The sequence below is a fragment of the Eucalyptus grandis genome, chromosome 4 (assembly GCF_016545825.1).
Source record: "Eucalyptus grandis isolate ANBG69807.140 chromosome 4, ASM1654582v1, whole genome shotgun sequence".
NCBI lineage: Eukaryota > Viridiplantae > Streptophyta > Magnoliopsida > Myrtales > Myrtaceae > Eucalyptus > Eucalyptus grandis.
The window spans coordinates 34,781,775-34,796,804 of NC_052615.1; the positions used below are offsets into that span (position 1 = coordinate 34,781,775).

At 41.2% G+C, this 15,030-nt stretch overlaps 1 protein-coding gene across 4 annotated transcripts; it reads right to left on the reverse strand.

Moving 5' to 3' along the window:
* Positions 1 to 6,324: 6,324 nt before the first annotated feature.
* On the reverse strand, positions 6,325 to 12,078 carry LOC104442046 (inactive poly [ADP-ribose] polymerase RCD1). Of its 4 annotated transcripts, none has more exons than XM_010055334.3 (8): positions 11,808 to 12,078; positions 11,583 to 11,623; positions 11,043 to 11,176; positions 9,569 to 10,805; positions 8,709 to 8,947; positions 8,265 to 8,353; positions 7,286 to 7,471; positions 6,325 to 7,196 (listed from the first exon to the last, which is right to left on the reverse strand). In XM_010055334.3, the coding sequence occupies exons 4-8, from the start codon at positions 10,663 to 10,665 to the stop codon at positions 7,029 to 7,031; spliced, it is 1,779 nt and encodes a 592-aa protein (XP_010053636.2). In that variant the 5' UTR covers positions 10,666 to 10,805; positions 11,043 to 11,176; positions 11,583 to 11,623; positions 11,808 to 12,078; the 3' UTR covers positions 6,325 to 7,028. The 4 variants fall into 4 exon arrangements, with proteins under 4 accessions (XP_010053636.2, XP_010053637.2, XP_010053638.2 ...); XM_010055335.3 differs by having other exon boundaries at positions 11,583 to 11,628; XM_039311299.1 differs by having other exon boundaries at positions 6,327 to 6,763; positions 7,101 to 7,196; positions 11,583 to 12,076.
* Positions 12,079 to 15,030: the final 2,952 nt, after the last annotated feature.

The following is a 15,030-nucleotide window of genomic DNA, read 5'->3' on the forward strand; positions in this document are numbered from 1 at the left end:
TAAATGTAAATAACGTGAACTCGTACAATTGTTGTCAAGAAACCCGAAACCTGAGCACGGGTCTTATTGCGTGATCCGCGAATTCTGTAAATTGGCTTAATTTAGACCCTGATGGAAGAATGAGTAGTCGAAGAACTTTGTGCTTCCGTTACTGAAAGATCTCTCTAACAGTTTGCTCCTACTTAGCAAATCGTAGCAAAATAAGTATCCTTTATCAAAAGCAGAAGAAGTAATTGACTAAGCAAATAGCTTTTTTAAAAAGTTTTTAATGCAATAGCATCATCTTGTCTTCCATGATACACTACTACCATACTCAATCTCTACAATTGAAGCAACAGAAAGAAATATGAGAATGGAATGAATCACACCATAGAGAAAAACACAAGGAAAAGAGGAAAATGTTGCTACCTTTTTGCTTCTGTGTTGAGTGCTATTTAGGGTTTGCACGTAGGGGGGCCAAAAGAAAGACTAGAGAAATGCCCCAAGTTCAGAAAAGATGAAGATCTGGTGCATTGAGCGCATCAAAAGACGGAAGCAACTCTCGCTTTCAGTATTTCTGATTTGGTCCTGGCAAGAGGGCTCCATTACCGCCGAACCAAAGGGGGTAAAAAAGAAAGTTGTCGTTTTTTGAGTTACTTACCCTGCAATATTTCACCTGCATGCGGCGCTTAACGTAAGCGAATGACGCTATATCTATAAACCCACCAAAGAAGAACGCGAACGCGAATGACTACTTCGGACTTTTGTCTGAATTAACCGTGCGAAAGTCGTACTTGGTAAATTACAGAGCATACGATGTTTGACCGGAAATGACACATGGTGGCTCCTCTTTTTACAGTAGCCTGTTGACTGGGGCGAGATGAATTCACTAGAAACTCCATAACTCTCTCTCTCTCTCCCACCGTCGGAGCAATAATTCCCCATTCATCATGCAGTTTGTTCTTTTGACCTCACTTGCCAGTTGCCAGAACAAAGTCTGTCTAATGCGCGCATATATAGGCCTTATACCCTGAAAACCTCCACCTTTAGCTATTCTTCCAATTCTATCTTTTGTCTCGTTGAAAAACTTTCAACTTTTAAGTTCATTTCCAATTCTACCCTAACTTTTTTACTCATAAAAAAGTCATTAATTTTAGCTCCAATACCAATTCTACCGTAAACTTTTGTTTTGTCTCATGAAAAATCCCAACTTTAGGTCTAGTTTCAATTTTACTCTACTTAAAAAAAAAAATTCTCATTAAAGATCACCAACTTTTAATTGAGTTCCAAATTTGCCTCTATAAATGCTACGTCAAAATCGCCGTTTGTGATTTTGTGCTCGGTCTTTGATCTCTCGTGCGTGGGAATGTTCCATTTCTCGTGGTTGGAGAGCTTGCACTTGGGACAGCTTGTACTCAAGAGTTTTCCATCTCTTGGTTGTCAACGAGAGATTTTGGACGTAGGGAAAATGGGGGTAGGTTTGTGACTTGAGTAAAAGTTTGTGATTTTTTATGAGAATGTAAAAATTGTAGGGTAAAATTGTGATTGGAATGCAAAATTGAGGATTTTTCATAGGACAAAAAAATTTTAGGATAAATTTGGAACATAACTTAAAGTTGGAGGTTTTTTATTTTATGAGAAAAAGATAGGTTGAGGGTATAATTAAAATTGGATCTAAAGTTTGAGATTTTTTATGAGACAAAAGATAAAATTGGAACACTTACCAAAAAAGAAGAAGAAGATAGAATTGGAATAAGAGTTAGAGATTTTTTAGGGTGTTAGGTATATATATTGGACACTGAGGTCCTTGAATATAGGAAAAAAAAACCTTCTTTATATGAGTGTAAATAGGGGAAAACGGGAGATATAACTTACTCTCAAAACATAGGAGATCAAGTCAAGTCACGAAAGCACAGGAATTCCACGAGAAAAACGCATCCTTCTAGGAACGTTTTTCTATATATATGTGTGTGGGCATATATACATATACATGACGATGCTTGTGCCACGTTTCAGTTGGACTTTCTGATGCATATGGTATTGGTAGCTTTTTGCAATAATTGCCGCATCATTACTACCCGCTCTTCCTCAGTTTAGAGAGAGAGAGAGAGAGAGACAGCTCCGAGTGAGATTCGGGGAAATGGAGTTTTGACTTTGACCCACACTCCAGCTCAATCGACCTTTTTCCATCAGATTCAATTTCATGCTGCATGTACACTGAATATTTTTATTTTTAAAACTCTATATGCTAAATAAATTTTGTCGGTGAGTGCCTTTCTGATATTGAATATGCACGACTTGTTTTGAATGCCTACGCCTAGTCTGCTGCATATTTACTCAACATACACCGGCTGCGCAGATCAATCTGGATGTACCTAACGTTGCTCTTCCTCTAAAATGTAGCTTAGCTCTTAGATCACAGTTGTAACGTAACTCGAGACATTTTCACCATAGCATCGAACTATCGCAATGCACTTGATCAAACTATAAATGTCGAGCATCTACTAACCTTTCCTTTTCATGAACCTTTTTATCGCCTAGACCTCGTTCAAAATACTCGATCGGCGATCCTAAACTTCCACGAGAAACGCACGCGAATGAAAACATCAAGAATGACCATGCTTCAACCTAGCATGAGAACGAGATCGACGGGCTCCAATACGTACATTTCGAGTCTATCTCTGGAAGTAACTTTTTTTCTAAATGGCAATTACATTTGGAGAGTTACCATCCAGGAGAAAAGGACTGGAGAATAAGCTCGTACCGGGTCCGATTGAAAGGAGGAACAAGAAGGGAATAGAGTTAGGGGGACCTATGCGGGTGGCCTCTAGCGAGCGCGAAGGAGCTGTTCCTGTCAAAGCGGGCGCTAGGAGACAATAATGCGGTAGAGAGAGAGAGAGAGAGAGAGAGAGATGGGGGATGCGTACAAGGGCAATTGAAGTCGCTCACCTACATCGTGATAATCGCAATGGGAAAAAAGGCGTTTGGCCCACACGCCATCGCTTCAAAGGGCGCACAGGAACCGGCCACGAGCTGTGACCCGTACTCATGGAAACGGCCAGCAAAGGGAGTTAATGAAGACACTTGCTCGTCGCTGTCACTCCGAGCTTTGACAAGACGTGCAGCCCAGTAGGGCTTAAATGTAGGCCACGGCCGAACACCTTTCTTAATTTCCAGGATTACACGTTGCTTGATGCCGACAACATATGCTACCAGAAACGTTAGGTTTTCGCGTCGGATTTTCTATTCGACATGTAACCTTTCAAGGGCAAGTCACATTAGCCGTGTCCAGTTATAGACGGAAATGCCCTTATATTTCATGTGAATTCATGCTAAAAAGACCATCCTCTCCCTCTCTTTCATTGTGTTCGCCGAGGAGGTTGCCATCTCAGGCAACCTTAGATTTCGATTGGAGAGGGGTGGGAGACATCGTCGTGGTCGGTGGAGCTGGCCGCTTAATGAGTAAGATTATGGCCGACGGTGGTGAAAGCGCGACCAACTATTTGAGCGTCAATTTCTACCGATATTTATTCAAAAATCTTGTACATCATATTTAGATGACCCGCTTTAGACAAGATTGGAGGAGGTAGACTTGATCAACAAGCTTAGTTGGGCCAAGGATAACTCGACAAAACTATCGAGACAGTGTATTTTCTTTGGCCAATAACTCATTGTGTACTAATTCCTACTAATAATCTAAACAACACATGAAAACAATGAATGTTTGGTAAAGGGTTTCCTATTCAATCTACGATGTACTGTTAAATTATTACATACATAATTTCTTCCGTCCATAAAATAAATGATGGGGGTCCACTCACTAGCTTCATCTTGACATTTAGGGTTAGGTGGGGGTGGTAGCGTGGGAACACGGACTATTTGCTCCAATAGTTGCTGTCATATCTACTAGATGCAATGCCAACGTTGCATCGAAATAATGCAAGTATGGACATATGTTCCTTCGGACCCTCGGTTATTAGCATAGAGTAGGTTGAATAAGAACTTCCTATTACGAGGGGAAAAAAAAACAAGTTTGATAGATCTACACCCACTTGCTTTTTTCAAAGTTCATGCTCAATTCCCACCCCCTATCATGCCAATAATGACAATAATTGTGTCGATTTGAAATTTGGTCTCGGGAAATGTGTCGATTAGAAATTTGGTCTCGGGAAATCCGCTGTAGCTCCTACCAAGAGACGAGTCTGTGCACACAGAATAGCTGGGAAGAAGGAGCGATAAAGCTTTCGAGCTTCCAAGAGAACGAAAAAATGAACCTTCACAGATTAACCCAATCGAACAAAATATGTTGCATGTCCAATGGTTTGCCAAATCCATCATTGTCAAATAATAAAAAATGATAAATTAAGGTAGGAATGCTATGTTTGTCGTCTATAACATCGAAATCGTGTGGACAAAATATTGTCACCGATTACTAATTGTGGATGACATTGATGCGCAACTTTCGCAATGTGGGTATCTTTTGAAATCAGATTGTGGAGGATGAATAGAATCCTTCCTCATTTTAACGCACCAAATCCTAATTGACGAAGAAAACCCAAGCCCAACCTCTCGAGTCGATTAACCTAAAGCTAATGATTAATTAAGCTCCAAGCTTAAGCTTGAACGGCCCGATCAAGTATAAACTGTCAGAGGCCGAGCTCCATCGTGAAGAATTATATCCTTCCAATATTTCTTCCACTTTCGCTTCTCAGCTATTGCTTCACTTTTTGAAAGCTGAATTATTAAAAAAAACCTTCTGCTTCAACACATGTGAATAACAATTTTATATGTTCAATCCAAAATAAGGTACAGGGATTTTGTAATATGTCCGCCATTGTGAAATTGGGGAATTGTCGAATCAGTTCTAAATCTTTTGTGCGGACAACGATTTAATCTTGAATTTTCCAATCTTTGCTTAATTTAATCCTAAATCTTTATGCAAAATTACAACGTAGATCTCCCGACTAATTTTCACTTGACGTGGCGATGTGCCATGTAGAATGGTCAAAGATAACTAGACTGCCACAAACCATATGTTACTTTGAGTGGAGGTCACTTGCACGGGCTAAGAATTGAACCGATTTCATCGACTTATGAGGTGTCTTTTATAAATATCTAGATAGCTGGATTTCTATATACCTACTCCTAATTCATCGAAAACGTTATTGGGCCTCGGCCTTGACCAGGTCACTAGCGAAAGGAACGCGTGTCCATTTCGAACCTAGTCTAGGCATAAGGCTATAGACACCCGTCTCCATCTATCTCCACCACTGTCGACTCGGGAATGTCAAAAAGAAATTATTCACCCCCATCATGACACCATCATTCAAACCTCGGCCCCACCGTCCCAACACGTGTCGGAACCGCACTGCCCTCAATGTGGACCCCCCGTGCCGGCCGCGCGGCCGTCCGATTCGTTGAGGTCCGAAGGGAAGAGTCTCTGCTGCCGTGAGGAAAGCGACTGCTAAGGGGAGGAGCGGACGGTCCCCCTGTAGAAATCCTCTCGCGAAATTTCGCAGCAGCAGCTTCGAGCAGAGCTCGTGGGCTCTCTTTTTCGCATGGAAAGATTAGGAAAAAGAAGGTAGGTTCGCAGTGGGGCCCCGGCTGCGAAGTACACTAAAACTTAAAATCGCCTCCGGCGGCATTGACTGCTGACTAACATTTCACTTTCGTAGTTTAGCAGGCGGCAGCGGAGAATGAGTCAAAAGGGCGAAAGAGTCGGGGAGCAGCGATTGCTCCATGATTGACGCTTACCTGAAACGTCGGACCAAGCGGGGCCTCGTGTGTCTGTTTCGTTCTTCTACCTTTTCACGTCTCTGAGGGTGACGTGATTGCTTGTCGATTCTGGTTAAAAATACAAGCCCAGATCCACCAATTTCATGGTGAGATTCTTTTTAAAGTTGGTCCAGGCCCGTCCAGGGCGCGTCTTCTTTTGGCTCTTATGCTCCTTTCACAGGAATTTTTCTTGCGTTTTATAACCAGCAATAGAGGACTTAAATCCTCGGATTCGTGCTGTCGCTTGCTCTTTTCCCACCTTCAAGATTTATAATTTGATTCAACACGTTTTGGTTTGCTGTCCTAGTGAATAAACAGCCCTCGGCCCTTTCTTGCTCGCTTCTAAGCATTATGGGCAGGAGTTATGATGAGGCTCATCTGCTTATGAGGAAGAGCTTCGGTGAGTTTATCTACGATGGATTTCACAAGACGCAAACCAAAGCTATGGCCTCATATTTGTAACACCCGCGAAAGATGTGCAGTCTTCACTTGTTAAATTTTGTCCCCTATTAGGATCTCAGGACCACTCTGCAGCTGTCAAATAAGGCAAAACACCAACAGGATAGGAAGCATGAGAAAAATATAATGCTTAGCTCAGCATAGTTCGCAAGAAAATCCGGAGTTTTAACACCTCAAATCAGCATGAAAGCGGTAATTCCAAAAGTCAAGTGTCACGGGCCGATCGATTGGGATCGTGACCGCGCGGCAACCCGTGACACAAGGCTGTCCAATTTCAACAAGCACTTTATCCAATCTAACAAACTAGATCTATGTAGGAAATTTAAGAAACTACTCTATACAAATTTTGACATGCAGAAACTATTGCTACGAAGGATAAGGGGAAAAGATAACATTCACTTCATGTCGACGCATTCGCAGAACACAGCACTCGCGACTCCATCGCCAAACATCTTGAAAGGATTGGAAACAGGCCTCCACACCAAGATGAGGACAATCAACATCCACCAGGGCCTCCTGCTTTCTGCTCCTCCTCGCTCTTCGAAGGAGTCTGCAAACAGCCAATGACACAATCAAGTATGATGCCACTTCAAATGAGAGACAGTAACAAGTGAAAATAGAGTTGGATCTGAAATGAGACCAAAAAAGCTAATGACACAGTTCACCAATAGCCTGATAGGACATTCTCTCCAATATAACATAATATTTTTCCATTTTGATGAATTTTCTCAAGTGATTAATGTGAAACAGTCCATGAAAACCATCACCAACAATGCACCAACCAAAGAAGTGGATGCATGAATGCACGTAACATTTCAATGGATCCAAGTAGCAGTACTTAGAAGTTGCTCCAAATGGAGTGAAACTAAAGTTGTGAGCAGAGGTACCTTGCACTGAAGACCAGTTATAGTTGATCTCAATAAATCATCACCAACTATAAGTCTCAACTTCTTGACAAAATCGTCCCGCGTAATCTTCCTTGCCTGGTATTAAAAAGAACCATCAGTTTGATTGGCCAAAATAATACCCATAATGTTGAAAAAAGAAGACATTGCTACAATTGTGAGCATACCCTGAACAAGTTATAGTGATTCTGCACCAATTCCATGTCTTTATGAGTAACTTTGTCAGAAATAGCAGCAAACAACATAGGAAAAGGCATCCAGGGGGATCTAGGAGTCTTAGGAGCACTGGAACCTATTGTAGGAGCTTTCCCCTGATGTTCCACAATGTCTGAAGGTGGATGACTACTACTTTCCTGCAATTGACAGGAAGGAAAACCCCAAAAACTTGTATGCAATTTGAAAAGGAAATGACTAAAAGTTGCAGCAGACCAGACTTCCTAACAACAGGGCAAGAAGACTATACTTATAAGAAAGTCATTGTAGAAAAATATCAAAAATGCTTTAATACACATCTGAACTTCCTGATACCTCTTGTAGTATGATCTTAATTATCTATCTTAACATTTCCACTTCACATTCATCTTATGCAAATTCGTGCATATGTTCTTTCAACATCTTTAATCATTAATCACGGGAATCTTAGCATCATACTCAATAATGATCAATGCCAGACGGCCACCATAAGTAGTGGCAAGCTACACAGCCCTGTCCTATTGGGAAAAAGTATTTTTGGGAGACAGTATTTTAAGCCCTAGCTACACAGCCCATATGACGCGATTGACCAATCATGTTGTCTGCATGTAATGCTTGTCATCCTGCACAATACTTAGTGATAACTCATTTTTTTATTGGCATATTGCACCACATGCACTACCATGGTGTAACTGTCACATGGAATGCCCTCTCATATACCATTAGTGCTGACTAGAAGTAGCCATCAACTACAAGCACATAGCAATGTACTCTTAACTGCCACGGCAAATGAACAGGTAATTTCTAAAATTTAGGCTTTCTTCAAACACAAATAAAGATTTTCAAAAGAAAAGAAAAATGAAAGTTACGAACACATTGCCAATCATCTAGCAAACCACAGTATCCAAAGCAGGAAAAAAAAAGGCAAATAAACAACATATTTGGGATCCTTACTGAGTCAACTGCAGAAGAGTCTGTTTGAGGCTCCTGGAAAGACCTTGTAACTCTCAATGCAGTATGGTTACTCCTAGTTCCAATCAGATCTGCATACACAACAATACTGGGGCTAAAGTGCAGCAAATACATACGAAAGCACTTGCAAAAAGACATGACTAACTGAGTCATCCAATCAGTAGTTGAACTGATGATCAATCTCCTGAATGAATGAGGCCCATTGAACAATCGACATCAACATATGAAAGGAAAGGCCTTGTTATTAAAACATCAACTTCAAAAATCTCTTCATCCAAGATAGGTTGAGTCTGTGAAGATGATATCTGGACATCAAGATCAACTTATGATGTTCCATCGGACAAATGACCAATAACATAATTGGCATGTTGTACACGATAAGCGTTAGCAAAAGAGATGACCGACGAATTATAAAAAAACTCTCACCTTCGGTTTTCAATGTGGCCTTGAAGCTAATAACATATTCTGGATAAATGTGGGTGTTCATGTTCATAGGCCAGACTACATAACGTGTGGGGTTTTGAAGATCATCTACTCCATTATCAAAGCCCTCGCCACTTGGATAACACTGTGTAGATCCAGGATGTACAACCTCCATGTTTCCCATTATTACACGGCAAAGCACCATGTGTTGAACTCCATTTTCGTCAACATCATTATTATTTCTGAGAACAAACCAAAATTTGAAACCTCTATATAGGTCAAGAAATAAACCTTAATGAAATCAAAGACGAAAAGGAAAGAATTAACATAAATAAAAACTGGAAAGGAACAGGATAAAGTGTCTTGTGTGCACAAACGTTTTGTTCTTTTTTCCTTTATTTATTTGTTCATTATTATTATTTTTTTTGGGGGTTGGGGGGGGAAGAGAGGAGGCAGGGGTTTATGTTAGTTTTTGTAAGAATTGACTATTACAAAAATATGCCTATCATGGTTAAAACACAAGGACAACAGCTAAGCCATGACTTGCATTTTGATTACTTCCCTTGCAGTCCTAGGACCGGAAGATGCTTTGTCTTTGCTAATAGTTCCAATTCACATTAAAGAAACAAAAAATTCAAATGCCCAGTGGTTAAAATCATCTAAAGCCCATCAAGATTTGAATTTTCAACTTTTCTTTCCAGCGTGTTTTCCCCAGGGAAAGAAGTATAAAATGTTGCTTGCTGTATAGGAATTTGATCATGTAATGTGTGCATGAGTATGTGATCATTGTGTCTAGATGCATCCATATAAGCTGCTGCACTTTGATAACATATTTGCTGCTGATATCAAAAGAAGATATCCACCTGATCTGAATACAGTTTGCAGCCGCAAGCTGCACACCACTGCCATAAGTGGGCTTACTTATCAGTGCTCCACAATTTCCAAGCCCATATTTCATAAGTGTGGGCAACATCCCCTTTGGAATGGCAAGCCAAGCGTACTTAACATTTGCAGTTCCCCGGCGTTTCTCGGTTATCTCAATTTGCTTCTGGAAAAGCTCTAATTGATCTCGCATTGGTTCACTTGAGCAGGGATGCAAATTAAGACTGCCCACAGCAGTAGCGCCCACGCCTGTGAGGAACATCTTCCTCACTGTTTCAGAATCCAGTTTCCCACCATCATGTTTTATCCTAGAGGCCACTTCTACCTCCATCTGCTTATTCTCGCCGACAGTTTCAACCAAGTTCACCCGGTGTTTCCTGTCACAGCTTTCTTCAACTTCCATAAACATGCGTTCATTGGCTGATTTCTGGATTTGCTTGTTGGGAGTGGTTGACTCGCCACTACATTCTTTTAGCTTAAATTGATCTATGCCACTTATGTCAATCTCAAGTTGCAGCTTCAATTCGCAAGGCCCATCCCCATGCATAGGCTCTGGTAGATCAAAGCATTTATGTTGACAGCACTCGCTGGCAAAGGTTTCTGGAAAAAAGAAGCTACCAGCTTCATCAATCCAAGCAATAGGTTGCTGTACGTTACTTTCCAAGTCTAGTCGAAACATGTGCAAGAAATCTAGCAGAAAATGATCACCACCAAAATTCACCTCTATGGCGGCCTTCTTCTTGCTCAGATCCTCTTTGATCATGCCAATTAGAGTCTGGGGGAAATCAGTCCAGTCACCATTTTGATAATACATCAAACGTTGCGGAACCCCACTTTTCATGAAACTATAATAGTATCTAGCGATAGATTTTCCAAAAGGAGACAGACAGCTGGCAGTGCTTTTGAAGCCATCAACTTTCCTTCGTTTTCCATGCTTATTATTAGTAGATGATATATCGCAGGAGCGCGGAACCTTGGGAGCTACATCAGCAATGCCAACTGCTCGCTTTCGCTTCAAATTGAGCGAGATTCTTTTCTTACCATCACTATCCAATACCTTTCCGATTTCGGCTTGCATTTCTATCCGCTTGTACTAGATCAATCACTATTGATGAGTTCAAGTTCGAATGCAAAATAAACTCGTACAGAAAGTTGTCCAAATAGCCTGGTTCAGGTGCACTTCAGAGCGACTTTTCCACTGGAGATTGCAGGAGAGACCTGGAAAAGTTAAATGAGTTAGAAACTAACTTTTTCTACCGACAACAAACCGATGCCCTGTCTGCAAACAGGCTATATACGCAAAGATGAACTCATCTTATTTGAACATTTTGGAATACAACTGTTAAGCGTCATTTTGGCTGAACGAATTCAAACCCGGGAAAAGGAAATAAACACCTTGCCATCTATATCACAAGGTACAGCTTGATAAGATTGAAATCTAAAGACAAAACATACCAAGTGTGAGTATTAAAGTCCATTATGTCGATATCTGTTGCAATTGTATTAACAGAAGCAGTAATTGTATAAACAGTAGAAGTCATCCTCACTGATCGCTGTAACGCCCAAAAATACGACAGCCCCTACAACACCTGCGATCAATAAGCTCCATTAACATACCAAACCACAACTCAGATTCTAGCATGCATCTTGTTCCTATAAACCTCACAAAAGTTACAAATCAAAGATATGGACACCAAACTAACTCAAAAGCCCCAAAAATTTTATAATATCACTCGACTAAAGTCCGATGGCTCCTAGCTTTCCACAAAAACCCTATCGCTTTCCAAATCACTCCAGTTTGTGCGAACAAAATCAGGCGGCCACAAAAAGATCCATTGAAACACGCTCAAAACTAAGCAGAACCGCCGGATCTAGGTTAGATTTTCCCCAATTGCCGCCAACAATCCCAAAAGGTTTACAAAACCTAAAAAGCAGATGCACAAAACGAAATTTCAACCACAAGGTACGGATTCCAACGAGGGAAAAGGTACTTACACGAAAACCGTAAGACAAAAAACAAAGCAATCGGCTCCGATCTGCTCTGAATCAACCCGTACCACCAAAAAAAAAACCAGAGCGCTGATTAAAACCGTTAGGCCTATCCGACAAGATGATAGCCAAAGCAAAAACAACAACAAACCCTTCAATCTCATGAAGATTGACGACCAAACCTCCAATTCCATGAGAGATCGGCAGTACAGGGCAGGCGATCTAGCTTACCAGAATACAAACAAAATAACTGGCCGTAACCGAGGTTCGATAGGTCGGACCGCCGCGGGCCGCCGAGATCCGGCGGAACCCTAGATCGGGAGTAGTACGGAAGGGCGGAGGTAGGGGAGGGAACAGTGGAGAGAGACGACGCCGTTAAGCGACGGGCGGCATGAACAGCATCCAGGAGCCAGCAGCTAAACGGCGTGAGCCAGGATCGGCGAGCTCGCGAGGCATTTGAGCGTCCCCGAAAGCGTGTTGAAGGTCGGTCTTACGTGCGCGAAAAGCAAGAGGAAAACCGTCGCTTTCAAGCAGCACCACAAAATTGAATTATTAGCGCTTGGAGGGGCTGCTTTTTCGATGCCGTGACGCGCACGGCACGCGCGTGACTCACCGCCCGCCCCCCTGATTGGACGGGGGCACCCGGCGGGCCCCAGTTGACTTTTCAAACTACGCGGCGTTGTCGCGTTCTGATTGGGGGAAGGGATTTTTCCCGATTTTCTGATTTTTTTTTTCTCGGTGGCGGGTGAGGGTCACGCGTCACGCGTGGGCGTCGATTATTCCTCGACTTGATTTTCGGGTCCGGGTCATTAAAAGCAATCACATCTGACTAGGAGGCCCGAATCGCAATTTCCTGATTTCCGAGGGGTCAATTGCGGAAATAAGTGATGGGTGGTGGGGCCCGGTAAGGAAAGTGGGAGGGAAAGATAAGATTGCCTGACGTGTCGTCATCAGCACCTTCCTCATAAAGCTTCTTTTTTATTTTATTTTTTCCATAGAAAGAGAGTGCGTGGGGCCCACGGAGAGAGAGAGAATAGGCCCAATACCAAAAAGCAAAAAAGAAAACGCAATGAGAGAGAGGGGTGGGGCCCAAAGCAAAGGGAAGCGGTCGGTAACGGACGTTGAAAGCCGTGAAGGGAAGCGGACGGGAAAGGCCCCACCAATCAGCGAGGCTCCGTTGACTTTTTTTTTGGGGCATTGTTGACCGGTAAAAATTGATTTGAACGTCCGCTGTTGAGAAAGTAGGATGGTATCGTTGTCACTGGCCTAGACTTCTTCCTTTCCCAAGTCGTCGCTCCTACGTATGTGTGTGCCAAATTTTCAAAAGCCCGCTTGGAAAAATAGTCCGAGAGGGGAAATGATACGTGTCCACGAGTGATACGAGATTCAAGAGTTCCGTAGAATATCAGGGAAAATTGTCTGAAAAATCCTAAACCTTTCGCACTTTTCTCAATTCCGTTCTAAACCTTCCAATTTTATCAGATGAGTTTTAAACATTTTTAAGTTTTACCGATTGAGTAAATTAGTTGATTTTAGTTGAAAATCACTTATGTGAATATGTCATTTTGCCAATTGGGCTACCAAGGGCCAATGGCTAGTGGAGGTTAGCGGAGGGAAAAAGAGAAAAAAAAAAGAAGAAAAAAGGGAAAATGAATTAAAAAATATTGAAAATATTATTAAAAATTATTTACATTAACAATTTTCAGCACCTTTCAAATTTTTGAATGCACACCCCGAAGTGACGAGACCGAGCGGCCTATATAATGTAGGGAAAATTGTTTGAAAAATTCTAAACTTATCATACTTTTGTCAATTTGGTCAAAAAAAAATCTAAATTTGCTAGTTGAATCTTAAATATTTTCGATTTTTGTCAATTAAATCCATTCCATCAATTTTGATCGAAATCACTGATGTGAACATATCATTTTTCCAACTAGACTATCGAGGGCCAATGGCCGGTGGAGGTCGGCCGAGGGAATAAGAGAAAAGGAAAGAAGAAAAAGAAAAAGAAAAAAGACTAGAAAGGAGAAAAAAAAAAAGAAGGAAAAAAAAGAAAAGAAGAAGAACAAAAAAAAAAAAAAGCAAAACAGTACTAAAAATTATCCACGTAGGTAATCTCTCTAAAATCGACCGGACAAACTTAATTGACAAAAAGTAAAATAAGTTAATGACTTTATTAACAAAATTAAAAGATCGATTAAGATTTTTTGAATAATTTTTCGCATATATATAAAGTGGGTTTCTCGCGATTCCGATTGCTAGTCCGCATCAGATGCAAGTTCCAAGCGTGCGAGGACGAATGACTGATTGCGAAGTTCAACTTTTGCGTCCCCTGCTTTAATAAAATAATGTCGACCCCGGGCTTCGTCGTACGCGCGCCGCTTTCGCAAATGGCGAAACAGAGCATCCTGTTCCCACGGCAAAAATACTTAGAATATCTAGACTTTGGGGTTGACGAGTGGCGGGTGGAGGTGGTGGTGGAGGTGGGAGCTGGAAATGGCGCCTCCCCCGGATGGCAACGCCCACAAAAAATGGTTCAATCAGCACACGAGACCTGGAGCTTTCTCGGGCAGTTCGTTCCAAAGTTGTCACGAGCGACGAATTTTGCGGGCTCTCCAAGTATCAGAAAGTCTTCTTTAGAGTCGTTGGAAATGAGGGCTTGAGTTTATTCTCCCTAGGATCCTATTCTAGAGAAGCAGCACTCGCTTTTGATTAAGAAATTCTGGGAACTTTCTCTAGCGACCGTTCCTTGGCGCTCTGTATTATGCTCGGGAGAAGACTTCAGTTCTAAGGAGCTCTTGTTGTGCTGACGAGCCTCCTCAAGGCAGTCTTTCCCAGGTTAATTTCTTATCAAGCAATATATCCGGCTCGATGCCGTCACTGCTATCCATTTTCTTAAGCTCCATCTGATAACGTTTTTATTTCTTTCAATTTTTATTCTTTTATTTGAAAAAAAAAAAATCAGAAATCCATTTAGTAATATCAATTAATTTTTCTATTCTCCAGAATAAAAAAGTGACTAAAGAATAAATTTGAAACAAAAAAAAAAAAATAGAATTAAAAAAAAATTCTACATTACAATTTTTTTGTAAATTGCATCAAACGCATTCCTATTATTTTTCCATTTCGAGAATAAAAATTTTGTGTAGTTATCAAATACATTATTTAATTGAGAAATTGTTTAGAGAAATAAAAATAAAAAATTATTTTTAAAAAGAAATTATATCCCGAACATAAGCATTATCAAACGGACCTGTAGCCTTCCCCTTTCGGCTTTCTAGCTTGTCAAGCAAGTTTCGCCGTGTGACACGAGCAATTGATTAGCTCAGGAATAAATTTCTGAGGACACATCCACATCTACAGGACTATAGAAGTCCTGCTATTGCCCGTTCAAGGGAGTATTGTTGTTAGTCCAACGAGCTGCTATTGATGTCCCTTAGTACTTGATTAAGGA

Coding starts and splice junctions, on each gene's coding strand:
- LOC104442046 (XM_010055336.3), bottom strand. CDS start 10,665: ATGCAAGCCGAAATCGGAAAGGTATTGGATAGTGATGGTAAGAAAAGA. Junction 8,948..9,568: donor GCAAACTGTATTCAGATCAG/GTGGATATCTTC, acceptor GTTTGTTCTCAG/AAATAATAATGATGTTGACG. Junction 7,472..8,264: donor ACTCTTCTGCAGTTGACTCA/GTAAGGATCCCA, acceptor TGTCAATTGCAG/GAAAGTAGTAGTCATCCACC.